Below are 27,539 nucleotides of genomic sequence, written 5' to 3'. Positions count from 1 at the left end.
TATTTAGGGGCCAAACTAGGCATCATCAGACCCGCAGCAGCCCCGCTCATCTGGTTCGAAGACCAGGGAGTAACACTGGGGAAGAGAGAATTGACACTCCCCAATCTAAGTCGTGTGTCCCCACCCCCACCCCATTGGTACTATTAGTTCTTTGGGGGAGACACACAAGAACCATACAGGCACCCACACACTTTCCCTGCAAAGCTAATAGCAGTGAGTGGGAGTTAGCTCTTAGAAACGGTGCCGGAGAATCAGTTCCCTTCCTTTATCCCACTCCCAATGCCACTTAAAACGGTGCCATCTAGTCCTACCTGCTCCAATCTTCAGCTGCTAAGTGCTTGTTTCTTCTTCTTTTAAACAAACGAACACAGGAGACCTTGACTGCTGACCACCTGTGTTATGTCAACTTCAGCCCTCAGTTTTGATGGTTTCTGACTGGGTGTGCATCACATTCTTTTCCTTCCGCTGCAAGCTGAAGTCATATAACTGGCACACCCATAAATTCCTCCGGTGCCAGGTGGCTTGAACTCAGGCCTTAAAACTCTGGGACTGCTCAGATTCCAGAACGTTAATTTTACAATTGCCCCAGGGCCAGATACATGTTCAATTCACATTACCACCCTATAAGAGCAAGCAACAGAGCAAGACAAAATTAGAACCCTGACTCCACCCACAGGAAGCCCTTTAGCTAGCAACTTGCCATTTGTTGTCTAGAGGTGGGTCCATGCCTTTTGTAAATCTTAAGGGGCAACCCTACAGTATAGATTTTGTTGTTGAGTAGTTTAGTCGTGTCTGACTCTTTGTAATCCCATGGACCAGAGCATGCCAGGCACTCCTGTCTTCCACTGCCTCCCACAGTTTGGTCAAACTCATGCTGGTAGCTGCGAGAACACTGCCCAACCATCTCGTCCTCTGTTGTCCCCTTCTCCTTGTGCCCTCCATCTTTCCCAACATCAGGGTCTTTTCCAGGGAGTCTTCTCTTCTCATGAGGTGACCAAAGTATTGGAGACTCAGCTTCAGGATCTGTCCTTCCGGTGAGCACTCAGGGCTGATTTCCTTAAGAATGGATAAGTTTGATCTTCTTGCAGTCCATGGGACTCTCAAGAGTCTCCTCCAACACCATAATTCAAAAGCATCAGTTCTTCAGCGATCAGCCTTCTTTATGGTCCAGCTCTCACTTCCATACATAACTACTGGGAAAACCATAGCTTTTACTATATGGACCTTTGTTGGCAAGGTGATGTCTCTGCTTTTTAAGGTTTAAATAGGTTAAATAGTCATTTCCCCCTTGGCATATTCTTCTGCAGAACATTCTCAGCACCCTCGATAAACTACAACTCCCTGGATTCTTTGGGGAAGTGATGATCATTAATCCAATATAACATTGGTAACAAATTCACATAGGGTAGAAAATTATGGTTATGATTATTTATTAAATTTATGTGCTGCCCTATACCCCTTGTGTCTCGGTTTGGGGAAGAAAAAAGTATTAACCCACACCAAGAGACAAAAATGGTCATTGTTCCCAAATGCAGATGCATTCCCTTGCAAAGTTGTCTCAAAAATTCCAGATGAAATTGCCCTTCTTGAGGGAGCATTTCAGTGATGATTGTACCATAACCTGGTTTTTCTGCGCACATGCAGATATCGAGACACAAACTCAATGGAAAACCTGCTTTCCCCCTAATTTTTCACCTTTCATGGCAAGCTTTACAGTAGTCAGGTTCCATTCATCTTCCAGCTAGCTCTCTTTAAAATCAACTGCAGAACTAGGTTAGTTATATATAGAAAGACCAGCATGGACCCTTTTTTTTTTTTTTTTTTTGGTACATGAAGCTCTGAACAGGGCATTTTTAAATTATGTCTGCACTTTTTCTCCCTTAGTGCAGTTTGAAATATAACCAGACCTCCTTTCCTTAATTCTTGTCATATTTTAAACATTGATGCTTATTCCGGCCGATTACTCTTGTAAATCTTATTTATCCCAATCCAGGGGTAGCCCTCCAGATGGTGTCCTGCAGATTTGCTGGACTACAACTCCCAATATCCATGACCATTAGGCAGGCTGGCAGCTAGGGCTGCTAGGAGTTGAGACAAATAGCTCACTTGGTAGAGCACGAGACTCTTAATTTCAGGGTCGTGGGTTCAAGCCCCACGTTGGGCAAAAGATTCCTGCATTGCAGGGAATTGGACTAGACGATCCTCGTGGTCCTTTCCATCTCTACAATTCTATGATTCTATGAACATCTAGTGAGGGCAACACGTTGGCTCTCTCTGCTCCAACACCTGCCTTTCCAAGCCAGGAGAACGTTTCAAACAAGCAAGCAAACAGAAACAGGTTCATTTAGCTCCTTTTCCACCAAACTTGGATGCTAGATTCATTCAGCCCAAGGCCGCCCTGGAGTCATTTCTCCATTTCTGCCTTGCCTCATTCTAGAGGGCTTCAGAGATCCTAACCCTGGTCCTCCCTGAATTCTGCCCAGGCTCCTCATAGACCAGGCATAGGCAAACTCAGCCCTCCAGATGTTTTGGGACTACAGTTCCCATCATCCCTGACCACTGGTCCTGTTAGCTAGGGATCATGGGAGTTGTAGTCCGAAAACATCTGGAGGGCCGAGTTTGCCTATGCCTGTCATAGACACTCCCATCCACGGGACCTCTATCAGGATTGACTAGGGCTCCAAGAGCACATATCTCCCTGTTCAAAACAAGAACAGTCCCATGCAATATGGGGCTGACTCTCCCACATGAGGGGAGAGTTGCTCTTATGCTCAGGTCCTGCTTGTGGGATTCCCTTTGGGGGCATCTAGTTGGCCACTTTGAGAACAGGATGCTAGACTGGATGGGCCATTAGCCTGACCCATCAGGCTCGTTTTACATTCCTAAGGAAATTTACAGGGACTCTGCTTACCTTCAGCTTCTGTCAAACTCCAGCGGGTGCCCGTAGGAGCTGAGATGCCAGTCCTGGGGGTGGTCTGAGCCTCCTACTTCATATCCTCGCCAAGGAGAGCTGGGATGAGGGTACAGCAGTGCCCCAAACAACCAAGAGGGAGCACAAGCAATCAGCTGCAGCCCAAGACATGCTTCACAAGTGTGGTCAATCAACAGGCCAAGATCAAGACCAAGGGTTGAGCCAGAGACCTGTGTTACTTCCAGCAGCTGGAATGCTCAAGAGGGAGGCCTTCTGGACTCTGGCCTCCTAAGACCACACACACCCTGATTTCAGCTGCTGGTGGTGAAGGTGTTGCTCTTGAGACCCCTACTCCTCAAGTTGCTCGGTAGCACAGGAACCGTGTGTGATGCTGCAGTCAAGAGATCTGTGGGGCTAATCAAGAGGCTTTCCAATGAGTTCAAGGTTGTTTGGCTCTGAGGAGAGATTTCATGCTCCCAAACCTGTTGCCATGGCACAGCCCCACACAACACCTGCTTGGCTATCCCTCAGGCGAGTACAATGCCGACTGATAATCTTCCAGAAAGTCACCGTGGAAAATTGCTCCACTTTTTCATCAATGAAATTGCAGTGGAGCCTGGAGGAGAAGTCGCTTTGCGTCATCAAAGCCACTACAGCACTGGAAGGGAAGACGTTTTGTGGGGAACGGGGTAAGGTTGATACCAGTACAGTGGGGGGGTGTCATTTTGTCAAGGTCATGGCTAGGAAGGGATGGATTAACATCCCCTCTGTGTGCACCGTGGTCCCCACAATGATGGTGATTCTGTGCTCTACTTTCTAAAGAAGTGTTTCCTTGGAAACCCCATATATGCCCCCATGAAGGAGAAGGACCCTAAGCTGTGGTGTTGTAGAGCCAGTGTGGTGTAGTGGTTAAGAGAGGTAGACTCGTAATCTGGTGAACCGGGTTCGATTCCCCGCTCCTCCACATGCAGCTGCTGGGTGACCATGGACTAGTCACACTTCTCTGAAGTCTCTCAGCCCCACTCACCTCACAGAGTGTTTGTTGTGGGGGAGGAAGGGAAAGGAGAATGTTAGCCGCTTTGAGACTCCTTTGGGTAGTGATGAAGTGGGATATCAAATCCAAACTCTCTTCTTCTTCTCAGAAAGGAAAGGTTGCTTTGAAGAAACACCAACAACAACTTGGGACCACAACTCCCATCAGCTCTTGCCAGTGCGGCCCTATGATGCTGGGCCTGATGGGTGTTGTAGTCCCAAGTACCCGGAGGGCACAAGTTGGGGAAGGCTCCTTCTGTTCTCCTTGTATGCCGAACTTCCGCATCACCCAACTGCACATGTGAATCACTTTCGATGGAGCTGCTTGTCTCCTAGCAACAGTCACCAGGCAGCTGAGGCTTGTTTGCCAGTGGCTCCTCGCAGACAGCCTGTTCTCTCCTCGGCTGCCTCCTGTTTTGCCATGGCAATCCTCATGGCTGGGAGGGCTCGGCTAGGCCGTGGGCTTTTGGGGCACCACCACAGATCCTCCTTCTGTTCCCTCCTCCTGCAGGAGCCACCGGGATTGTGGAGAGCGGCTTGGTTCCCTCACTGGTCTTCAAGCTGAAGACGGAGCTGGAGGATATCCAGGAGCTGATCTTGGAGACGCTGACAGGCTGCCTGCGGGTGGAGGCCTTTGAGGCCCTGGCCACAGGAGCCGTCCGCATCCTGAAGGAGCTGCTCAGCCATTCAGGGGTGAACATCAGGAGCAGGGCAGCTCAGGCCTTGATGGCCATCAGGTGAGGGCCGGTGACTCACCAGGGGAGGAGGAGAAATCCAGTCCCCATTTCAGTTATCATTGTTATTGTCATGTTTATTCATATCGCACCTTTTTCATATTGCACTCAAGGCGGCTGACAGGGAAAAATACAAAACCGATAAAATACAAAAGGCAAAAAACGTACAGGGCTTGAACGCAAATTTCTGTTCCAAAATGATACACAATCCAAAATCCTTCAAGACACAATTTCTCCAGATTTTTGTGGTCTGTTGGAGGGAATTTCTTGCCAGGTTGTGTGTCTTAGGAGACACATGCTCTGAAACACTGACAAATTTTCATGTCTTTTTTTTAAAAAAAGAAATCACAAATTGATGCAGATCTGTGGGCAGGATTCACACGTAGCGCTAAGCCATGGGTCAACAAGGCCTTTTTGTTTTTGTAGCCCTACGTTTTGCAAATGTCAGAATGTCCCAAGACAGAGGTCGCTCTCTTACATAAGGGACAGCTCAGGTCCCCCGTGTTGGCCAGAGGACAACCAGCTCTTAGCATGTGTGCACACACATACACACGTCAGACCCACAGAGGGGCTTTAGAGTTTCTTTGGCTGATCCCCACCCTTTGCTCCCCTCAGTGTCCCCCTGGAAGGGAAGAACATGGTCTTTGAGGAAGATGTTTTCCCAGACCTCGTCATGCTTCTGGAAGATGAAGACGCCGAGGTCCGAGCCAACGCTGCCGGGGCGCTGATGAATTCAGCCATCACTACCCAAGGTGAGGAGGGGAAGGCAGGGGAGCAGCTGGCAGACTGGCCCTTCTGGATTCCCAACCCCTTTTGAGGAGAAGAGGGGAGGGCAGCTGAGTTGTGGAAAGCAGAAAGTTAGAAGGCAAGGCCAGTGGCACAAGAGAGAAAGACAGGGGCAGTGCAGCTGGGCATGTAGCCAGGCTTTGAGAGGAAGCCATGGGGTCCCTGGAAACATCTTGGCCATTTTCTAAGGCTTTAGCTAGACCCTGCCTCCCCACAACTTGCTGTCCTCCATTTGCTTCTCCCTCCCGTCGTCTCATTGGCTGTGCTGGCTTCTGGGGCTTCTGGGATTTGGAGTCTAGCAACCTCTCCAGAGCACCAGCTTGGACAAGGCTGGTCTCCCCAAGTGTAGAGCTGTCGGGTCAGCTGAGGGGAATCCTGTTGTCTCATGTGGCTGATACACAACTTGAGCAGCAGGCTCCTGGATGCTGCCAGGGCAACATCTAGCACACTGGTTGCCTAGAGCTTCTGTGGCTTCCGAGCTGTGGTGGAGGCCATTCCCATGTTGTACAGATGGCAAGAAACACCTGCATAGCCAAAGGTCCGGCCAATTCCAGCCACTCACATATTGCATTGCTAGTTGTAATCTTAACGTGTGACCTGCCAAGGGCTGCAGAAAAAGCCACTCAGCCTTCACACAAGCAACCCACTCTGGTATGTCTTCCCTCCGCTCTCCGAGGCAGGATGCCAAGGAGTACAAATGGGGAGAAGGCTACTGTGGCACTTGTGACCTGTTTGTGGCTTCCCAGAAGAGGCACCTGGATGGCTGACACGGGAAGCCCAGGAGGCTGGGCTCGGCAGGGGCCACCTTTAAACACACCCACTCACCCCCAGCAGCTGCTGCAGGGCTTCTCCTTTTAGCATCTCACAGGGCCTTCCTTCTGTCACACTCAGGGAAATACGCAGCCATCAATGCAGACGCCATCGACACGCTGCTGCCCCTGATTCACGATGAGAGGAGCAAAGTCCGCCTTTACTCCATCAAGGCCCTGACCATGTTGTCAGAGGCCCCGGAGGGCCGGAAGATCTTGCTGGGCCACGTGGCCGAATTCCGGAAGAGGCTGAGCGATTCCAGCCCGGCTGTGAGGAGGGCGGCACAGATTGCGGTGGAAGTCATTGAGTGGAAGCCGTAGGGAACAGGCTGGCGGGGACCTTGGAGAGCAACGCAATTGACAATAAAGTTCCTGCTTCAACAGCTCCTTGCCTGCCTGCCTCTCGTCATCATGCGTGGGCTGCACTATCATGACTGGGTTAGAGGAGGAGCTTTGTTTCATTTCTCTTTTAACTTGTATACCACCTTTCCATATTGCTATACACAAGGAAGATTACAAGCCGCAGAAACTGCAAAATACACAACAAAGATCACACTTTAGCAATCTGATCCAATGCAAGTACAGTGGTACCTCGGGTTAAAGATGCTTCAGGTTACAGACGCTTCAGGTTACAGACTCCACTAACCCAGAAATAGTACCTCGGGTTACAGATGCTTCAGGTTATAGACTCCGCTAACCCGGAAGTAGTTGCTCTGGGTTGCGAACTTTGCTTCAGGATGAAAACAAATCGTGCAGCAGTGACATGGCAGCAGCGGGAGGCCCCATTAGCTAAAGTGGTGCTTCAGGTTAAGAACAGTTTCAGGTTAAGAATGGACCTCCAGAACAGATTAAGTTCTTAACCCGAGGTACCACTATAAGTCATGATAAAAAATCATGACTAGAAAATATACAGTTTATATCAAATCAAGTGATCTTTGGTGCTCCATTTGGAATACCACATGACACAATCAGATGAACTCTCAAAATATTGGCAAATAATAATTAAGCAGATATTCACTCCCAGCCATTGTGATAAATCATGACTGGACTATAACCAATAAAAATAACAGCAAAGTCACGATTCATGAAAGACCATGTATAGAGATCCAACTGAGTAACGGAGTCACATAGCTTGTAAAATTACAAAATGCACTCAAGTTTCGTAACGATATCTAATCCACAAGCCTCTTCCCTGAGGGAGCAGACAGAGCTGGTGACCAAACTCTGAAACCAGGGCCCTTAGCACCATTCTGGACAGCAGGGAGACGAAGAGATCTGACCCACAGGGCCCAATTCCTGTGCAAGCTCCATTGAAATGGCTGCCCTTCGTAGATTCTCTGCTGATGTGTGCCCCTGTGGGCTGAGTGAGACCCTTTGCAGAGCAAGCCAGGGAGAATAGATTCAGGAACAAGGCCTGCCCCCCAAGCCTCAGGTGTGGGTCCTGTTGCCACTCAGTGGCAGCTGCTAGGCCAGCAAGCTGGGAAGGCAAGACAGGACTGCGGAAGGGAATTCACCAGGGGGAGGCTGACCTCTGTCCCTCTGTAGGGGCTACAGAGTCCAGGGGTTGACTGTCTCCAGCTGAGCAGGGCTCTCCCAGTGTCAGGCCCCTGCTGGGGGGGCGGGCAGAGGGCAGACAGGTCATTTTATTGCACGCGGAAGCCCCATGGGAGAATTATGCTGTGTTTTTTGTAGGATATAATATGGTGTACTGTGGGGCAATTGTGAAAAAAGACTCCAAGCCTAGAAGAGCTTGGTGAGAGGCGTCTCTCCTCTTTCCTCCCCCCCAGAACCAGCCCCACTAGTAGGCAAAGGGTGGCAGTTGCCTCAGGTGTCGGGAGACAGCAGCAGCAGATGTCCTCAGGCTGTTCCTCCTCAGCCCCACAGGCAGCCACCTCTGTTGAAGGGCAGAGCGTATCCTGCCCCCATCCCAAATTAGCCGGCCAATGAGGCTATGTGCACATTGTACACTTAAAGCACATGGCTTCCCCCAAAGAATCCTGGGAGCTGTAGTTTAGCCCTCAGAAAACTACAATTCCCATAAGCCTTAAACTATAGTTCCCAGGCTTCTTTGGCGGTAGTCAGGAGCTTTTAAATGTGTCTGTAGCCTCAGATGGCATGCAGGAAGCTATCCCATCACTAGTGCTGAAGTATGATTCCATCGCCAGTTCTGTTGCACATGTCATGGCTGCCAGCACTTCTTCGCTATAGCCTGCAAAATGTCTCTGGCCTGCCCTGACTCCCTCCCTTTGAATGCAGACACAAATGCAGTCCTTGATCTTGCCAACTGGCCCCTTCCCTCTCATAGCCCTACGAAGAAGCAACAGCTTCAAAATCAGCCCCCACCCAAGGCCTTCTTCATCCTGGGCGCTCCAAGTGCCGCTGAACTACAGCTCCCAGCAGCCCCGGTAGCCAGGGCGGCCAACAGTCAGGGATGATGGGAGTTGTCCAACATCTGGAGGGCACCAGGTTAGGGAAGGCTGCCATCACCCTTCCCCAGCTCTCACAGAACAAGCTGCAGAGACAAAAGATGAAGATTCCCCAAGCTCTGTCAGCAGGAAAAAGAATGGAACCATTCCTGGCAATGATGAACCAGGAGCCTCTGGAGCAATGCCTCAATTTGATCAATGTGGACTCCAAGGGCTGTGATGGTGCCAAGGCAGGAGCAAGGGGTGTCTTCTGGAAAGGGGCCAGGAGCGGTCTCTGCCTCCAGTTGCTGCTTCAGAGTCTTTGCATTCAACAGTTCCTGTCCAGGGCTAGTGGAAATACCAAATGACCACACACACACATTAACATAAGGCACAGTTCACTAGCATGTTCTGTACAAGTCTCCTGGAAAGACCCTAGGATCATTTCAGTGGAGCTTGTGCAACAGCATTCCTTGGGCTGTGCCTTGTGTGTTAGGTCTGCCTGCCTGCCCTCCGCTCTAAACACCACTCAGAAACCAGCACTTCCCCTTGTCTCATGGGAGAAGCACCTCTGGTTCTCGCTTACTTTAGTCTCTTTCCCTGGGTTGTTGTAGAGTTGAAAGGGACCCCAAGGGTCACCTAGTCTTAAAAACTTGCAATGAAGGAGAGACCACCACCTTCCAAGGGAGTCCGTTCCACTGTCAAACAACTCTCACCATCAGATTGAGTCAACTAAATCCAACTCAGACCCACTGAAATGAATGAACCTAAGTTAATCACGTACATTAACTTCAATAGGCCTACTCGGAGTAGGACTAGCATTGAATGCTTCTGACTGCGTGCACTCCCCACCCTCAAGCGTTTGTGGCCTCAGAACACCTGAAGGAGAGTCTCCACCCCCATCGTTCTGCCCAGACACTGAGGTCCAGCGCCGAGGGCCTTCTGGCGGTTCCCTCACTGCAAGAAGCCAAGTTACAGGGAACAGGCAGAGGGCCTTCTCGGTAGTGGCACCCGCCCTGTGGAATGTCCTCCCACCAGATGTCAAAGAGAAAAACAACTACCAGACTTTTAGAAGACATCTGAAGGCAGCCCTGTTTAGGGAAGCTTTTAATGTTTAATAGACGATTGTATTTTAGTGTTTTGTTGGAAGCCGCCCAGAGTGGTTGGGGAAACCCAGCCAGATGGGCGGGGTATAAATAATATATTATTATTATTATTATTATTATTATTATTATTATTATTACTTCAACCTTGCCACATTCACCACCTCAAACTCCCATACCTCCAGGCTGCCCCAGAAAGTGCCTCTGGTGCCCCCCCCTTTCGTTCCAGGTCCTATAGCCCCACCACAGCCTTCTGACATCACCTGAACAGACCCAACAACATTCCTGACGGAATGCCTCTAGGGGATGGCTTCCCATCCTGCTCCAACCTCCCCTTGCCAAAGGCAGAGAAAAGGTTTCAGCTCGATGAGAAATCGCTGGTGGGTTTCAGCTTAACATAGCCGAGGATTCAGCTGCAAACAACTTAGTCACCCGGAAATATTGAGGGGAACCTTTGCATTGTCTCCTGCATATGGCAAATCCAACAATTAGCCTGTCACCATCTGGCACTTCCCCTCCGCCCTGCTATTAAGCCTTGACGTTTCTAAAAATGAGCCGGACTCAGCCGGGGCCTGTTTGCCGCAGTCGCGGAGCGTGGTGCTGGGAGGTCTGGAGCGATGCTCTGCTGCGGGTGACGCCAGAAGATGCCTGCATCAACAAATCACCTGTTTCCCCTCTCTCCATCACTTTAAGTCAGCACCGATCATGGCTCTAATTAATGTAGCCAGGACTTAATCACCAGCTGAGAGCAAGATTCCAACCTCCGCCAGCTCAGAGAAGGGGTTGGGGGGTTTTTAATGACAGAAACAGCCCAGTCTAGGTTCAGGACAGATAAAAGAAAGTCGTTCTTCACACAGTGCATAGTTAAAACTGTGAAGCTTCCACAAGAGGAAATGATGGCCACCAACTTGGATGGCTTTAAAAAAGGATCAGACAGATTCGTGGAGGAGAGGACTATTGATGCTAGCTGTGCTCTGGGAGGCAGCAATGCTTCCAAATACCAATTGCCAGAAGCTACAGGAGGGGAGATTGTGCTTGTGTTCAAATCCTGCTTGCTTGTTTCCCACAGACAACTGGTTGGCCGCTGTGAGAACAGGATGCTAAACTAGGTGGGCCCTTTGGTGTGATCCAGCAGCCTCTTCTTATATTCATGGGAGCCAGAATGGTGTAGTGGTTAAGAGCAGTGGACTCGTAATCTGGTGAACTGGGTTCCCTTCCCTGCTCCTCCACATGCAGTTGCTGGGTGACCTTGGGCTAGTCACACTTCTCTGAAGTCTCTCAGCCCCACTCACCTCACAGAGTGTTTGTTGTGGGGGAGGAAGGGAAAGGAGATTGTGAGCCACTTTGAGACTCCTTAAGGGGAGTGTAAGGCGGGATATCAAGTCCAAACTCTTCTTCTTCTGTAGGTCTGTGGAGCTGAGGCTCCAGTGTCTTGTGAACTTGCCTCAGGTTCCCTGGAGGTGTGAAACCCCTCCCAAGTGGCCCAGGCTGGCTGAATATGTGTGTAGAGGGAACACTCCTCATGATATCTCTAGTCCAGGGGTCAGCAAAGCTTTTTCAGCTGTGGGCCGGTCCATCGTTCCACAGACCATGTGGTGGGTCAGACTATATTTTGGGGGGCGGGGGCGGGAAATGAACAAATTCCTATGCCCCACAAATAACCCAGAGATGCATTTTAAATAAAAGTATTGTACACATTATACTCATGTAAAAACACCAGGCAGGCCCCACAAATAACCCAGAGATGCATTTTAAATAAAAGGACACATTCTACTCATGTAAAAACACGCTGATTCCTGGACTGTCCGTGGCCCAGATTGAGAAGGCGATTGGGCCGGATCCAGCCTCCGGGCCTTAGGTTGCCTAACCCTGCTCTAGCCCAATCATGACCCTGATCCTGAGCAGAAGCTGGATCTCTTTATGGGTGGACGGGGGTGAGAAGGACTTAGCTGGTTCAGGAAGAAAATTGGGGTAAGTGGCAGAGGGCCCCCCCCCACAACTTGGTCTGAGCCAGGACCCCCCCCCCCCAAAGTGAGCTCCAACACACCCCAGACTCCCTCAAGGAACCCACCCACTTTGCAATGCGGGCCTCACATTCCCCCAGTGGGCCATCACTCATCAGGAAGGGGGCGGGGCCAGGGAGTCATTGAAAGATTTCAGTGGAGCTCCTGATGAGGAGCTGTCCAGGGTCCTGCAAAATCCAGCCTGGTGCTCCCTGAGCCACCCTCATGCATCCAGCATGCTCTGTGGGCTCCTAGTCACAAGCCAGAGCAGTTTGGTCAAGGAAGGCATCCCATTTCAAGCTGGCATTCTGTTCTTCCTCCGCAGAGACCCACGGGGAGGTTATGCACTTTATCCTGTGAGGTGGAGCAGACTGAGAAATGGGGACTTGCCCACAGCCAGACAATGAACATACTAGCCACAGGGCTGAATCCAGGACTGTGGTCTAGAACAGTCCATAAGCCACACTGGCAATTTGCTCTTTTCATTCTTCTTAGCAACCTGTCCTGCAAATGATCTCACCAATGAAGGAATCTCCCTCTCTCTCCCCTTAGCATCCAAGATGGTTGCACAAATGCTACACCAACTCTTGCATGTCGTACGGAACCTGTGGGAGCTCCAGTTTATTTTTATATATGTATTGCGTTCATATCCCACCTTTTTCTCCAAGGAGCTCAAGGTGGTATAGATGGTACTCCCCTTCCTTATTTAATCCCAGCAACAACCCTTTGAGGTAGGGTTAGGCTGAGAGGCGGTGACTGGCCCCAGTGAACTTCATAGCTGAGCAGGTATTTGTACCCTGGCCTTTCCCAGGTCCTAGTCTGATACTCTAACCACTACACCACACAGCACCATAAGCAACTGCCCTTCCCTTCCCTGCCCCTTAGCATGGGATCCCTTTTCAAACAAAATGCAAGCTGCTGTTTTTTAAAAAATAAGTCGTGTATTATTATTTTTGCACAATTTATAATACATTGAGAATGCACAAAGAGTGGCAGGCCATGTCAAGTCAAAGACTGAAGTTTCAGGGGGCTGGCAAGGGGAGGTATCAACCCTTCTAATAATTTCAAGCTTGCTCAAATCGCAGTGGTAATAAAAATCCAGTCTAGTCACTTGCAGTCCAAGACCAGAAAAAAGAGCTCATGGGAAGGGGGTGGGAATCCAATGGGGGGAGGGAGATGATAAAAGAGAAACAGGAAAGGAAAAAGCAAGGGAGGGAAGCAATTTAGAGATTTTGCTTAAAAGGAATTCAAGCAGATAGATCCACAGAATATGAAACTCAGCCTCTATTTTAGGGACTTGTACTTATTACTATCATTATTATTTACAAGGAATCACTTATGGGAAAGCACAACATTTTAAACATAGAAAAGCAGCATTTTTATATATAAAAAACACTTTGTAAAAAGAGAGTCCAAAAATGGACCCTGAGCATTGCTGATGTCGTTCTCCTCACCCCTTCCTTTTTATCTCTAAGCTGTGGGGCTCCTCCTCCCCCCCCCTTTCAGAGGAGAGTTAGCCCACCCACCAATTAACTCATTTGATTTAACAATTAATCAACTTGATTGGCACAAATAAGTGTCAGGCCTGGTAAGGGCAGAACTTACAAATTATGGCTTCACAAAGCAATCTCAGGGAGGGAGGGAGACCTTCATTTCAAAGGGAAAGGGGGAAGGAAAACACCCAGCCCCACGAGTCTATGCAAAAAAGCCGTGGCAGAAGATGGCCACGGCCAGGAGGATGATGCCGTTGGTGTTGACCACCCGCCTCCAGAAGGGGTCCTCTGTTGTGTCCATCATCTTCTCCCGCAGGGCTTCCTCCTCCTCTTTGCTGAGCTTGGGAGCTGCTATGGTCTCTAAGCCACAGAACCAGTTGTAGGCCTTCCTGCAACAACCCTGCTCCTTGTCCGGGACTGCAAGAGAGAAAAAAAGGTCAACGTCAAGTCTGAAAACGTAGAAGCCCAGAAGACAACACACTTCCGTGTCCCCCAGACCCCTACTGCTCTCGGTCTATGAGGCACGACAAGGAAGGTCTCAGTGCCAGACTCCTGCCATACAGGTCAGTCTGAGTGTCGTAAAAGATGCTGAGAAAGTTTTTTTCTAAAGGGTGCTTTTATTGTGTACTACAGTGGTACCTCGGGTTAAGTACTTAATTCGTTCCGGAGGTCTGTTCTTAACCTGAAACTGTTCTTAACCTGAAGCACCACTTTAGCTAATGGGGCCTCCTGCTGCTGCCGCGCCGCCAGAGCCCGATTTCTGTTCTTATACTGAAGCACAGTTCTTAACCTGAAGCACTATTTCTGGGTTAGCGGAGTGTGTAACCTGAAGCATATGTAATCTGAAGTGTATGTAACCCGAGGTACCACTGTTTAGTGACACCTTAGGGCCGGCCCACCCATTAGGCAGTTGCCTCAGATGGCAGGCTGGGGACAGCTGGGAGAGGCAGTAAAAACACCAGGCAGACCCTACAAATAACCCAGAAGTGCATTTTAAATAAAAGGACACATTCTACTCATGTAAAAACACTGATTCCCGGACCGTCCGTGGGCCGGACTGAGAAGGCGATTGGGCCGCATCCGGGCCCTGGGCCTTAGTTTGCCTACCCCTGTTTTAAAGCACTCAATGGCATGTACTGTGGGTGGTATCAAATGCAGGTCCATTTCAGGGGAAGCCCATTGATATCAATGGGCATGACCCACTTAGGTCCATTATTTCCAAGGAGTCTGCTCCGGAAATGCAGCCCGGGGTTGATCCTGGCACCTTCCATGGGCAAAGTGGATGCGCCGCCACCAAGCCACGATGGTCCTTCCTCTCTAGCGCCCCCTGCCATTGACCCTCATTTAGTGCCGGGAAGGAATAAGAACCAAGGGGAGAGCTCTTACAAGCTTCTTCTTCGAAGACCGGCTCTTCCTCCATCTCCTCGGCATCCAGGTCGATGCGTTTCTCCTTTCTGTTTCGCAGGCTCCAGCAGAGGCGATAGAGCTGCCGTGGGCACAGAACAGGGAGACAGAGATGAACCTGGGGAGAGGGGGCTGAGACCATCGTGGGTGAGGGAAAGGGTCCGGTGCAGAGAGGGTGTCCCACGTGGTGGAAGTAACTGGAGAGGCCGTGGCAGCTCACAGCTCAGAAGCAGAAAACTGGGGGGCAGCAAGCCTAGAAATGCCCTTCTACTGTTCTGCCCCACTCTGTGCTCATATAATTGTAGAATTTGAAGGGACCCTGAAATATACTCGGAGTTGAGAGTGGATTTCATGGTCTTTATTCAGCTCATAGTGGTGAGGAGGAATGGAAGTTCCCCCACAATATCTGCTTTATATACATTATTTACACAATGGGCTGCACGTGATTGGCTAATTCTGGGATTCTCCTGTAGGCCAATCAGGTTGTGGATTCAATTCCACCTGGAGCTGGATTGGGTGGCTCCTGCGGACCAATCATATTGCTGCATTGTTCTAGGACCGATCAGACTGCCGCATTTTGGATCTTATTGTTCTAGGACCAATCAGACTGCTGCATTTTGGATCCTATTCAACTCAGTACATAACAGACCCCAAGGGTCATCTAGCACAATACAAGGATTCCTAGCAGACTAGAGCATGTGAGATATAATTATTCAGCATTTCCATAGTACTGGCCTGGGCCCACTGGTGGAGGAAGAGGAGTGCGGGGGGAGCGCACCACCCGCGGCAGCGCAATCCTGTTAGGGTGCCATCGCAGCTGCCCACCCGCCCGCATTGGGTGCCACGCCCCCAGGACATATGCCACGTCCCTGCAGGCAGCGTGTCACCCCCCAGGATGCACACCAGCCCAGCCCCCACCTGCTCTCCGCACCTCAGTGCCAGAGCATGAAGCTCCGCCACTGTCTGGGCCCTGCACTTCTCTTGTATACCTTCAGAACATCCTTGCAAGGTAGGCCAGGCTGAGAGAAAGAGATAGGTATTCCCTGGGGAGCTTCACTGACTAAGCAAAGATTTGGTCCTAGCCGCATCCCTCACTGGCTTTCCATCCGTGGTTCATTTCTAAAAGGAAAACAGTGTGTCCAGCCTGTCTGGTAGCCACACTCCTTGTGATCCAAGGTGGATGCGTGCAGCAGCTGTCAAGGCAGAAGCACTTTGAGTGTGGACAAAGGCATTTGCCTTCATTCCTTTGCATGCTGCAGAACCAAGCCTTGGTGTTCAAAACAGGTTCTGAGACAGTGCTGTGTCCCACAGATGTTCTTCCTTTTGAAAGACGCACGTGCCATGTTTGCAGCACCATCCGGAGGTGGGAAGGGGCAGAGGAGAAGTGAGGAGAAAGATAAAAGCACAGAGGGAGAGAATGGCTTACATGGACGTCATCAATGGGCTTGGTCAGGTATGAGACGGTCAAAATGATGATGACCGAGATGACGAACAGGATGATGGCAAAGTAGAGGTAGTGGACTTTGCAGATGATATCCGGGCAATTGCTGGGCTGAGCGCAGCTGCCAGTTCCATAGGCAAACTCAGTGATCATTCGAGACAATCCAATCAGCAGCCCCAGAATCAGGCCCCAGAAGGCCCCCTGTCAGGAAGCAGCAGAAAAAGCTCAGCTCCACAAATGGTGCTCGGATCCAGCCTTGCTCCTCTTCCCTTTAGTCTGACTCACACCATGGGCAACAACACTCAGCCCAATGGCTTCTAGGCACAGTGCTCCATCCCTCTTCTTAACAGGTGGTCCTCACTTCCTGCCCCACTTGGAGCTGCCTCTATTTACACATAAGAACCTTCAGAAGAGCCAGCATCCTGCTCTCACGCAAGCCAGTCAGATGCCTTTTCTGGGAAGCCAGCAAGCAGGATCCTAGCACAAGAGCACCCCCCCCCATGGTTTCTAGCAACTGGAAATCAGAGGCATTTACTACGTCCTACCATGGAGGCAGGGGACGCAGGTGGCGCTGCGGGTTAAACCATAGAGCCTAGGGCTTGCCGATCAGAAGGTCGGCGGTTCAAATCCCGGTGACGGGGTGAGCTCCCATTGCTCGGTCCCTGCTCCTGCCAACCTAGCAGTTCGAAAGCACGTCAAAGTGCAAGTAGATAAATAGGTACCGCTCCGGCAGGAAGGTAAACGGCGTTTCCGTGCGCTGCTCTGGTTCGCCAGAAGCGGCTTAGTCATGCTGGCCACATGACCCGGAAGCTGTACGCCGGCTCCCTTGGCCAATAAAGCGAGATGAGCGTCGCAACCCCAGATTCATTAACCAGATTTAATATGTTTCCTTCAATGATAGTAAGAGAAAGATATTAGCTCTCCCAGAAGCAGAGCGTCTCTGCAAATGTGGTAAACAAGAACCTGATACGTTGGAGCATATTTTCTTTTCTTGTGATTTTGGCATTTATGCTAGAAGACAATTATTAGAGGCCTTACAACTTAACAGGCTCAATTCTATGCCACCAACGGTTCAGGACCTGCTCTCAGACAGGAATGATCAAATTCCTTTAATAGTGGCTGAAGTTTTGAGTGCTGTCCATGCAGAAAGACTGGGCCATTATAAAGAGATTTAGCGGTTCTTAACTGATCGGTGATGTGGTAGTGTTATATTGTATTATTTATGCAAATTTATTTCCTCTGGAGTTAAAGATCTGGCTGGGACAAACCTTGTTATGCTGAATTTGTATTTTGCACAATTTGTATACGGTGTTTGTTTGATAATGTGTGATTTGCTATGCCTAATAAAGGATTGACTTTTAACCCCAGAGTCGGCCACGACTGGACCTAATGATCAGGGGTCCCTTTACCTTTTACCATGAAGGCAGAGCATTACTATTGCGGCTGGTAGCCATCAATAGCCCTTTGCGCATGCACACCCCTCCTGCAGTTGCCCAGACGCTCAGAGAATTGAGGTCAAGCCCAGCAGTTGCTCTTCCCAGGCCTTGGTGGGAGTGCTACCCCTCTGCCCAGCTTACCTGTTCATTGACCCTCTTGAAGAAAATGGCAAGGAAGAAGACGGCTGCGATGGGGGGCCCCAAGTAGCTGGTGATGGACTGAATGTAGTCAAAAAGCTGCCCGTTTTGAGCCGACTGCACTATTGGGACCCAGGCGATGCTGACCCCAATCAAGATTAGCATGAACAGCCTGGAAACAGAAGGGAGATGTCAATCACAGCTCTCTACCATGCCAGCATTCAAAAACCCTAAAGATGTAGGCAGAGACTTCTTCCTCTCCAACTGAGACAACAACAAAAGCACAGCGTCCAGATCAAGGGACTCTATTCTGCCTTGGTCAGACCCCATCAAGAGTATAGTAAGCCTGTAACTTAATGCACATTTGTGTGCTTCAAGCTTTACGTGTGTGGCAAAATAATTTTTTTTAAGGGGGTGGGGTTCCAGGAAAAATGACTTTGGCAATCCCACCCGCCACTGAACCCAATGCATTTTGACTATATGCGATTTTTGCTTTAGGTGTTATTTCCAGAATATAATGCCTGCATAAGTTGTGGGCTTACTGCACTGTGTCCAGTTCTAGGCGCCACAGTGTAAGAAGGAGATCGACAAGATGGAACCCATGCAGAGCAGAGTGACAGAGATGATCAAGGGCCTGGAAAGCAAGCCTTATGAGGAATGGTTGAGGGAGCCCGGTATGTTTAGCTTGGAAAAGAAGAGACTGAGAGGTGATAGGATAGCCACCTTCAAATAGCTGAAGGGCTGTCACATGGAATATGGAGCAAGCTTATTTCCTGCTGCTCCAGGAAACCAACGGATTCAAGTTACAAGAAAGGAGATTCCAGCTAAATGTTAGGAAGAACTTTTGGACAGTGAGAGCTGTTTGATAGTGGAATGGACTCCCTCAGAAGGTGGTGGACTCTCTTTCTTTGGAGGTTTTGAAACAGAGGTTGGATGGCCATCTGTCATGGATTTTTTTTAGCTGTAATTCCTGCATTGCAGGGGGTTGGACTAGATGACTCTTGGAGTCCCTACTCTACAATTCTGCGATACTGTAATCACATCCGCCACTTTCCAACCGACTCAGGTTGAGAGCAAAGCACAACAGAACGTCTTTCCCATTGCCCTGCTCATTCCAGCTTTTGCTGACAGTTGAAGCCCCACCTGTCCATCTTGGCCCCCAGCACTGGTCCTGGACACACCTGAGCATGGTGAGGTTTTGACTGTCGGTTTTTATTTGTACATTGTGAACCATTTTATTATTGTTGCACATGAAAAACAGTATACAGTCATACCTTGGGTTACAGACGCTTCAGGTTGCGTTTTTTTGGGTTATGGACCGCCGAAACCTGGAAGTACCGGAATGGGTTACTTCCGGGTTTCGGCAGTTGTGCATGCACAGAAGCGCTAAATCGCGCTTTACGCATGCGCAGAAGCACCGAATTGCAACCTGCGAGTGCGCAGATGCACCACTGTGGGTTGCAAACACTGCGGGTTGCAAATGTGCATCCTGCATGGATCACGTTCGCAACCCGAGCGTCCACTGTAGTGGCAATTACAGTAATTCATTGAGCAAATGCTGGGTTCATTCATATCACATCCCTAAGCGAGTGTTCAAATGCAAAAACTAATCCCATATTTTAGCAAACAGCATGATCCATTAAATGGCACAGCTAGCATCTGTTCCTTCCATTTTGTCTAGGTGGCAACTAAGCTGTTATAAAGGGAATTAATTTAAATAGGCAGGGAGTGGTCGAATCTCAACCTTCCCTATTACCTAATAACCTCCAGCTGTTTTGGACTACAACACCCATCAGTCAGAGCCAGCAGGGTCATATGACACTGAGGCTGATGGGAGTTGTAGTCCAACATAGTTGGAGGGCACCAGGTCAGCTGAGGCTGCTCTGTTGGAGAGAAGGACTTGGCATTCAGCCTATCAGGATGCTACATGTGCAATAAGTCCAAATGTCCACAGGGGGGCACCTCAGCACCACAGGTGTCACATAGCAAAGAAAAATCTTAAGTTGCCCTATTGGTCCTATAGAGAGAGAAAAAACCAAAAGCCGCAGTAAGGCAAAACCATTTTTTAAAAAATGTAAATGTGTGGAGAAAAGAATGCACCCCACCAAGTGGCAGAAGCAGAAAGTGCAGAGAAAATACTGTGTCTGAACTCAGCAAGCCATGCTTGTTGGCCAGTTGGAGAGAGTTGCACTCTATATCTATGGTTGAGAGGCAATGCTGCATAGTGGTTAGAGTGCCAGACTAGGACCTGGAAGAGACCAGGGTTTGAAGCTCACTGTGTATGACTTATTGTGAGGATTAAATGAGGATGGGGGGAACCATATATGCCACTCTGAGATCCTTGGAGGAAAAGGTGGGATGGAAATGAAATAAACAAACAAACAATTTGTCGTATTGTCACTCCTGGAATATGTTAATGAACAGAAGGGTGCCTGGACCACTTCTGCCTCCTTGTCATAGAATCCTAGAACTGTAGAGTTGGAAAGGACCAAGAATCCCTGGCAGACAGCCATCCAATCCCTGTTTAAAAACCTGCCAATGAAGTCTGTTCTGCTGCCAAGCAGCTGTTGGACAGATCCTTGGGAGAAGGTGGGCCATTTGATATTCAAATCTACTTGCGTACTGCACCCTGTATGGTTAACCTCTTGCTGATTCACTGCTGTTAGTTAGACACGGAATCTGGCCCTGGGTGCTGACCCAAGCGTTGCATTGAGGGTCAACAAAAATGTCACCAAGCAGCGAGCAAACCCGTGCTCCAGAACTCTTTGTCAAACCAGATGCTGAGTATATGTCTATGGAAAGAGAAGCTGGGCATCCTGTAAAAACCTTTAAATCTTTAGGTTGTGAGTCTTCAGACAGAGGGCAGGAACCAGACTAAGGCTGCAGCCGCAGGCACCACTTTTCTTGGGAGCCAGCCCCAATGAACACTATCTATCTGGGTAAAGAACCTGGGGCCTGGGCTGTACATCAGATGAGGCCAACCTTCCCCAATCTGGTGCGCCATGCAGCTGTTTCGGACTATGACTCCCACCAGCCCTGGCTAGCATGGTCGTATGAAAAGGGGGCTCATGGGAGTTGTAGTTCAAAACCTCCAGGTCAGGTGGAAGGCTGGGTGAGGTTCCCCTTGGTGGTCTCACAGGTCCCAGGCAAAGTTTCAATTTGCAGAGAGCTGTGAGCACATAATAGTCATTCCTACTTGTCATCATCACCTGCCCACTATCATGAGCTCCTGCTCTTTCGCTCCCGGACGTATTTTAGTGTAGATGTCCATGGTGAAGAGCGTGCTGGCACTGTTGAAGATAGAGGTGAGGGAGCTCATCAGAGACGCCAGCATGACAGACAGCATCAGGCCTCGCAATCCTGAAACACAAGAGGAAGAGAAGCAGGGGGGCAAGTCAGAGGTGGCTTTAAAGGAGCACGGCCAGTCGCATTGGGCAGTGGCATAACATGGGTTGCCAGGACCCCGGGCCACATTGGAGGGAGGGAAACGGATGGTGTCTGCATCATCCAGGTGATTGCAGCCACAGAGATAAGAAAAGAAGAGTCGTTTCTTTGTCTGGAGAAGTCACTTCCGGGTTTGCATGGAGAAGCTGTTTTCAGTTATGGAAGCATGTAGCTGTATCGAGGCAGCACTGGGTGTCAGTTTTTTTGCCCCCTAACAATGTTGTGCCAGGACAACTGCCCCTGTGCCCCTACTCCACTAGCACTGGGCACAGAGCCTCGGGGGCACTGTAGGGGGCGCCACAACTGTGTTTTAGAACAGAGCGTGAGAGGCAGTGGGAGCCAAATTGGGCATCACATGGAACACCGCTGAAGTTTGAGACCCCCAAGCTCTGCCCCCGGGTAAGTGGCAAAGGCATACCTAGGAGTTGGAGAAACAGTCCCCCCTCCCGCCCGAGGTGGCACGGAAATCATGCTACTGCTTGGCACCCCTGGACTGCCAGCTCCTGGGTGGCATGTTCTGCAGCCACTACTTCCACAGGTAACTGGAGAGGTTAGCGGATGGAGGGCGGAGCCAAGGAGTACGGTGCTTTCCAGTTATATGCTGCTGCTGCTACTGCCAAAGCACCTCTCTGATCTGTTCTGGCTCTTGCCTTCCCAGGGTTCTGGTTGACTCTCCCAGCACTCAGCACAGCACTTCTCGAGCTGCTTTGTTCTAGCTTAGTTAAGTCACAAAGGTGGGCAGTGCTTGCCCCCACCTTTCCTAAATCACCCTCACTTTCTCCACTCTTGCCCTGACAGGCTTGTTTGCCCTGACTCTGTGGGAACACAACCCCCAGCAGCCAAAGCCATGTAGATGAATTCTTACAAAACAGTGCAGGCATCATTACCCACCCTGCACCTGTGCTTTGCTGTCTTGTTGGGTTTCTTCCTCTTCCCAACCCCCTCCTAACAGCACAAGAGCACAAGTGAAGCATCTCACCGTTTGGCATCAGCTTGACCACCATCCTTGGGTAGGCGATGTTTGAACAGCCAACTGGCGTCCCACATGCCGCAAAACACGTGTCAGGATCGACACAAGCCACCGTATCTGCGGGAAAGAGAAAAACAGGGGCACCTTACTTGGGGTGGGGGGGTGGGCTGAGATATCCTGAGTGCACCATTCTAGAGATGAACAGGATTCCCAGTGGGTACCACCCTTTGAGGGGATGGATGGAAGAGCCACACTCTGAATGGACTCTGCCACGGATGGAGACGAGAGGACGAGGCTGGAGGTCTCATCTCACCTGTGTACAAAATTCGACTGATCATGCCTGGCATGACAATCAGGAACATGGGCATCAGCTTCAGGTAACCACACATGATGCAGCCAGCCTTGACATGGGACATGTTCTTGCCTGAGAGGCATCGCTGGACAATGACCTACCGGAGAGGAATGGAGAGGAAAGTGAGCAGCCGATCAGGCTAGTCTTGACTTCAGAGCAGGCTCCTTGGGGTGGGGTGGACTTATCGGTTGCTTGTGTGGTGAATTTTTACTTCAGAGGAGGACTTCTGCTCAGAGGTAGAGCATCTGCTTTGCAGAAGGTCCCAGTTCAGCCCGCGGGATATATCCAGGCTCATATAACCAACATGCTTAATTCTAATTAATGCATGAAGGGGTTAAGACCATAGAATAAGCTGTCCTGCTAGGCTTAGCTAGGTCACAGCCCCTCACCTTGGGAGAAAGGGCTACTAAACGCTTTGTTCTTTTCCACCATGTGAACCCTACTTACCAAACACGTGGTTTCTTTCTATGCTAAGGGAAGTAGGAAACTTTGGAAGCAACTTAGACGTGAATATTTTAAACACACCCTTTAGTGTGCTCCTCTTTGCGAGTATTGGTGCCTCTGACGCTGGAAGAGGAGGGCCAGGCTGCGCTGTGGGCACCTGTGGGGGCGCGCCTACTTCATGCCCCCTCAAAAATCCATGCCCAGGGCCACTGCCCCTCTGACACCCCCTCGTTACGTTACACCACTACCTAAGAGTTCTGCTCACTACTAGTTAGCATCTCTGCATCTGAAATCAAATGTCTCAGTACTCAGCCTATGGAAAACAAAGCGCTACACATGTCATGCTTCAGGGAATCCGATCCCTCTCCCTCACAGCAGTCCGCCAGTAACGGAGAGACAAGAAGCTCTTACCAGTGTCTTTTATTCAATATTCACAGAGAGAGATGTAGAAATGCAGTCTCTCTTGGATAATGGCGTTGCTCTGAGTAAAGCCCCATCCCCTCTGTCTCTCTACTCTACGTCATCCCCGCGTTGACTGATCTGTGTTTTCTGCACCTGAGCTTTCTGTTCTCTTCCTTTCAATGCCCGCCAGGTCCTGGGAGATGGGGGATCTGGAATGCTTTCTAAAGACACTGAGTCTGTCAGCTGTCTCTCCCCTGGTGCGTCTTCTTCCTGCTCCTCTCCCAATGTTTCCCAGCTTCTCCCCTCTGCAGCCTCTGAACTGTGACCTTCTGCAAACCGCTGTTCTAAATCTATACTGTCTCCCTCTTCTCTGGGAAGTGCTGGAGGGAAGTGCTGACCACACATTGCTGCAGAAATATCCTCCGCAGACAGAATCTGAGCAGGAACTAGGCGCCACCATCACCCCTCCCCTTCAGAGTGGACCTGAGGACCCAAGACTCATCTCCACCATACCTGATCTGTGCACCAGTACCAGAGGCCCAGGATGCTCAGGCCAAAGATAAGTCCCGGCCATGGCAAATCACCGTTGATGGGATCCCGGAATATCTGGAACGAATCTGGACGGGGTGTGTAGCATTTTTCGGGGATACTGGAATTTTCAACCTGTGGGATCGCATTCATGTACTTGTGCACGAATTCCTCATATCCTCCAACTTCTTCAAACGCTGGGGAAAGTTGACAGTCCTTGTAAGGTACCAGTTCACTCACATATATGTATGCCAGGCAGGCACAGAGACATCCACACCCCAGTTCAGGGGAGGCTGTGCTGCTTTCATGGTGCATGTGGTCTCCCTCCCCCCCCCCAGACATTCACAGCTGGTTTCCAGGGGGTAAGAAATAGTGGATCTGGCATTGAGAGATTCTCAGCTGCCACTGAGAAAAGGAAATCACCAGTCCTCATGATGACTGTGGTGTTTGTGTGCTGTATGCGCTTGATGATAAATCTCCACTTGAATTTTCACTTCTTGAATTGATTGTCACAGGGAAGCTGAGGGGCAGAGGGATGAACTCTCTCAAGTTCACAGATAAGTAACCTGCATCCCACCCGCCCACCGGCATATAGAGCTGATGGCAAGAATGGATGTTCAGCCTCCACCTAGTGGTCACAGGCAAAACTGCAAGCAAAATCAATCACCTCCCTCCTTTGGAATTCAGTGGTGCCTTCTGTCACTCTCTCATGGTTTCTACTTCTTTCCTACTTTGTTTCCAGGCTGATTTTATTTGTGTTCACCTGTTTAGTTTTTCAGAGCCCACCTTTCATGGCTCAGTGAGCTTTGGTAAGCCCTGGTGTTGCCACCAGCTCCATATGCCTGGGGGAAAGATTGTTTGGAACTCACCTGTAAAAGGGATTTCCCAGGCATATAGGGGCTGATGGTAAGGGCCCACCATGGCTTATTTTTGATGCTGCCTATATACCTTTTTCTGAGCATGTCTGTTAGTCTAGCTGCAGAGAGTCTCTTACTTCTTAATGGGTTACCTTTGTGTTGTTGGTCCTGTCCTCTTTCGCAGTGCCAGATTACCAAACAGGCAGAGTAGGCACCGACCTATGGGCCCCATGCCTTTTAGGGGCCCTGCAACAATTGATCAAAATAGTATTGTGTAACGAAACTGGTTAAACCACAGAGCCTAGGACTTGCCGATCAGAAGGTTGGTGGTTCGAATCCCCGCGACGGGGTGAGCTCCCGTTGCTCAGTCCCAGCTCCTGCCAACCTAGCAGTTCGAAAGCACACCAAAGTGCAAGTAGATAAATAGGTACCACTCCAGCGGGAAGGTAAACGGCGTTTCCGTGCGCTGCTCTGGTTCGCAGAAGCAGCTTAGTCATGCTGGCCACGTGACCTGGAAGCTATACGCCGGCTCCCTCGGCCAATAAAGCGAGAAGAGCGCCGCAACCCCAGAGTTGGTCACAACTGGACCTAATGGTCAGGGGTCCCTTTACCTTTACTAAAATTAGAAACCTATAAGGAGATAATTTGAGTTGTGGGGTGGTGTCCCTGAGATTTTGACTGCCTAGTCAGTAGCAGTAAAGCTGGATGAAATATAATTGCCTCTGGTCTATTGTTTGGGAATCCTGCAACGTGTTTAAGTTTTTACTCTGCTAACTATACACCACAGGGTTTAATCCGGCACTGCTTCTTCGGCTTGTCATAATGAAAACTGAATTCCAAACTGAATTCAGAAGCTTTACAAGGGATTTGTTTTGTGTGCAATTTTGCCTGTGACCACTAGGTGGGGTCTGAATGCCCATTCCTGCCATCAGCTCCCATATGCGTGAGAAAACCCTTTTAAAGGCGAGTACCGAATGGTCTCCTTTCATTTAAGGCAGGCCACTCATCTGAGTTACAGCCAGGCTGTGTCACCTGAAATTTCGTGTAGCATCTGATGAGGGGTTTGTTTAACTGCTCACGAGCGCACACGGCACAATAACGGTGGCTCCGGCAGGTGATGCTTCTGTCAGTTTGCATTTCTTAGTACAGAAAGTATTGATCTGATGTGTAGAGATCTTTCCTATTCTACTTAATTCAAGAGCGAAGCTTCTCTGTGTGAAATAAGTTTCATGATGTTTGGGTTATTCCTTCAGAGAAGCTGAGTATGGCTGATTTAAACTGGTTCTTTTATCTCTTCTCTCAAGGTCATGCTGACTATATAATAAGAGGCCAGAATGACCCTGGGTTTCAATTTCTCTTTCTATCTCTTTCCCTTCTGGTGTGGTTTTTTGTATATAGTGTTAAGGTTTAGACTTATTATAAGCTATTGCAAGTTTAAGTTAAGTCTGCTGCAACTGGATTTCTTATGGACAGTGCCAGCCCTGAATGTATTGGATTTGTGACCATTATACACATTTGCCTTCCGTAGCAGTAAAGCTCTGCTGGATGAAATATAATTGCCTCTGGTCTATTTTTTGGGAATCCTGCAACGTGTTTAAGTTTTTACTCTGCTAACTATACACCAGAATCTACTCTGGATCAATACTGAGTAGACTTTTCAGTGACACATTCAACCTTTCCTTTGTGTTGTCTGCTTACCAAAGACGGTCAGGATAATGGACCCCACCAGCATGATTAAAGTTTGCAATGTGTCTGTGTAGATGACAGCCGCAAGTCCTCCTAAGAGCCAAAAGGGTAGAAAGAGCAATAGGGCAGTGTGAGGAGGAGAACATCTCCTGATTCCTTTGAGGGAGAGGAACCCTTCCCCAGCATCACTGCCTTTACCTATTTGCCAAAGCTAAGGCTTTTCTCATCTTGCTTTGGCAATAGAATACACCTCTCTCTTTCTCTCTCTCTCTCTCTCTCTCTTGGGAGGGCTCAAGACATACAGGGAGATGGTCACATGTGACTCAAGGCTAGAGGCAGCCTTTCTCTCTCCCTACGATATACGATACGATATATGATATACAATATCTTTATTGTCATTGTCCAATGTAGAACAATGAAATTGAAAAACTACATAAAACTACATAAAAACTACATAAAACTACCACAAAACTACATAAAACTACATAAAAACTACATAAAACTACCACAAAACTACATAAAACTACATAAAAACTACATAAAACTACCACAAAACTACATAAAACTACATAAAAACTACATAAAACATTCAAAAACCCCTAAAAACTCTAAAACCCCATTTTAAAATACACTATACTATAGAGACCCCTTATGCTGCGTTTAGAACCAGAATTGCATTTGTGTAGAAACTGTTTCTCAGGCGGCTAGTCCTGGCCTTTATAACCCTATACCTTCTTCCAGAAGGCAGAAGCTGAAAGAGATCATTTCGTGGGTGCGTACTATCCTGCGCTATCTCTGCCGCTTTCTTATGGCACCTGGCAGCATAGATTTGATCTAAGGTGGGAAGAGTGCACCCAGTTATTCTCTCTGCAGTCTTTACAACCCTGGATAGCATTGTTTTTTCCCTGGCCGTGCAGCTCCCAAACCCAGTGGCGTAGCGTGGGAGGTGCAGGGGGGGGCCGGCCGCACCGGGCGCAACATCTGGGGGGGGCACTCGCACTCGCAGCTCTCTGCCCCTACTAAAATCCACGGGTCAGGGGGCGCAAATTACTTGCCTTGCCCCGGGTGCTGACAACCCATGCTACGCCACTGCCCAAACCACACACACAGACACAAATCCCACCCGGGATGGGATTTGCAACTTCAACAACTTATTATCTT

General features: G+C 49.4%; 2 protein-coding genes across 5 annotated transcripts in view; one reads left to right on the top strand and one right to left on the bottom strand.

Moving 5' to 3' along the window:
* Positions 1–6,655, top strand: part of RSPH14 (radial spoke head 14 homolog) — a 60,016-nt gene extending 53,361 nt beyond the window's left edge. For all 4 annotated transcript variants that reach the window (XM_080986448.1, XM_080986451.1, XM_080986450.1 and 1 more), the window contains exons 5-7: positions 4,455–4,680; positions 5,293–5,429; positions 6,355–6,655. In XM_080986448.1, coding sequence (XP_080842574.1) covers positions 4,455–4,680; positions 5,293–5,429; positions 6,355–6,593 — 602 coding nt within the window. In that variant the 3' untranslated portion in view covers positions 6,594–6,655. The remainder of the gene's footprint in view (positions 1–4,454; positions 4,681–5,292; positions 5,430–6,354) is intronic.
* A 6,047-nt stretch (positions 6,656–12,702) lies between these two features.
* LOC308465908 (sodium/glucose cotransporter 1-like) overlaps positions 12,703–27,539 on the bottom strand; it is a 37,953-nt gene continuing 23,116 nt past the window's right edge. The window contains exons 8-16 of the mRNA XM_080986303.1: positions 26,391–26,471; positions 23,821–24,032; positions 22,423–22,558; positions 22,119–22,226; positions 20,905–21,055; positions 17,699–17,867; positions 16,107–16,322; positions 14,663–14,762; positions 12,703–13,693 (exon numbers count right to left, since the gene is read on the bottom strand). Coding sequence (XP_080842429.1) covers positions 13,479–13,693; positions 14,663–14,762; positions 16,107–16,322; positions 17,699–17,867; positions 20,905–21,055; positions 22,119–22,226; positions 22,423–22,558; positions 23,821–24,032; positions 26,391–26,471 — 1,388 coding nt within the window. The 3' untranslated portion in view covers positions 12,703–13,478. The remainder of the gene's footprint in view (positions 13,694–14,662; positions 14,763–16,106; positions 16,323–17,698; positions 17,868–20,904; positions 21,056–22,118; positions 22,227–22,422; positions 22,559–23,820; positions 24,033–26,390; positions 26,472–27,539) is intronic.

Source organism: Podarcis pityusensis (genome assembly GCF_964106645.2).
Source record: "Podarcis pityusensis genome assembly, chromosome: 16".
Lineage (NCBI taxonomy): Eukaryota > Metazoa > Chordata > Lepidosauria > Squamata > Lacertidae > Podarcis > Podarcis pityusensis.
Note: the sequence above shows the minus strand (reverse complement) of the source record. Positions and strands in the feature narration are given on the sequence as shown.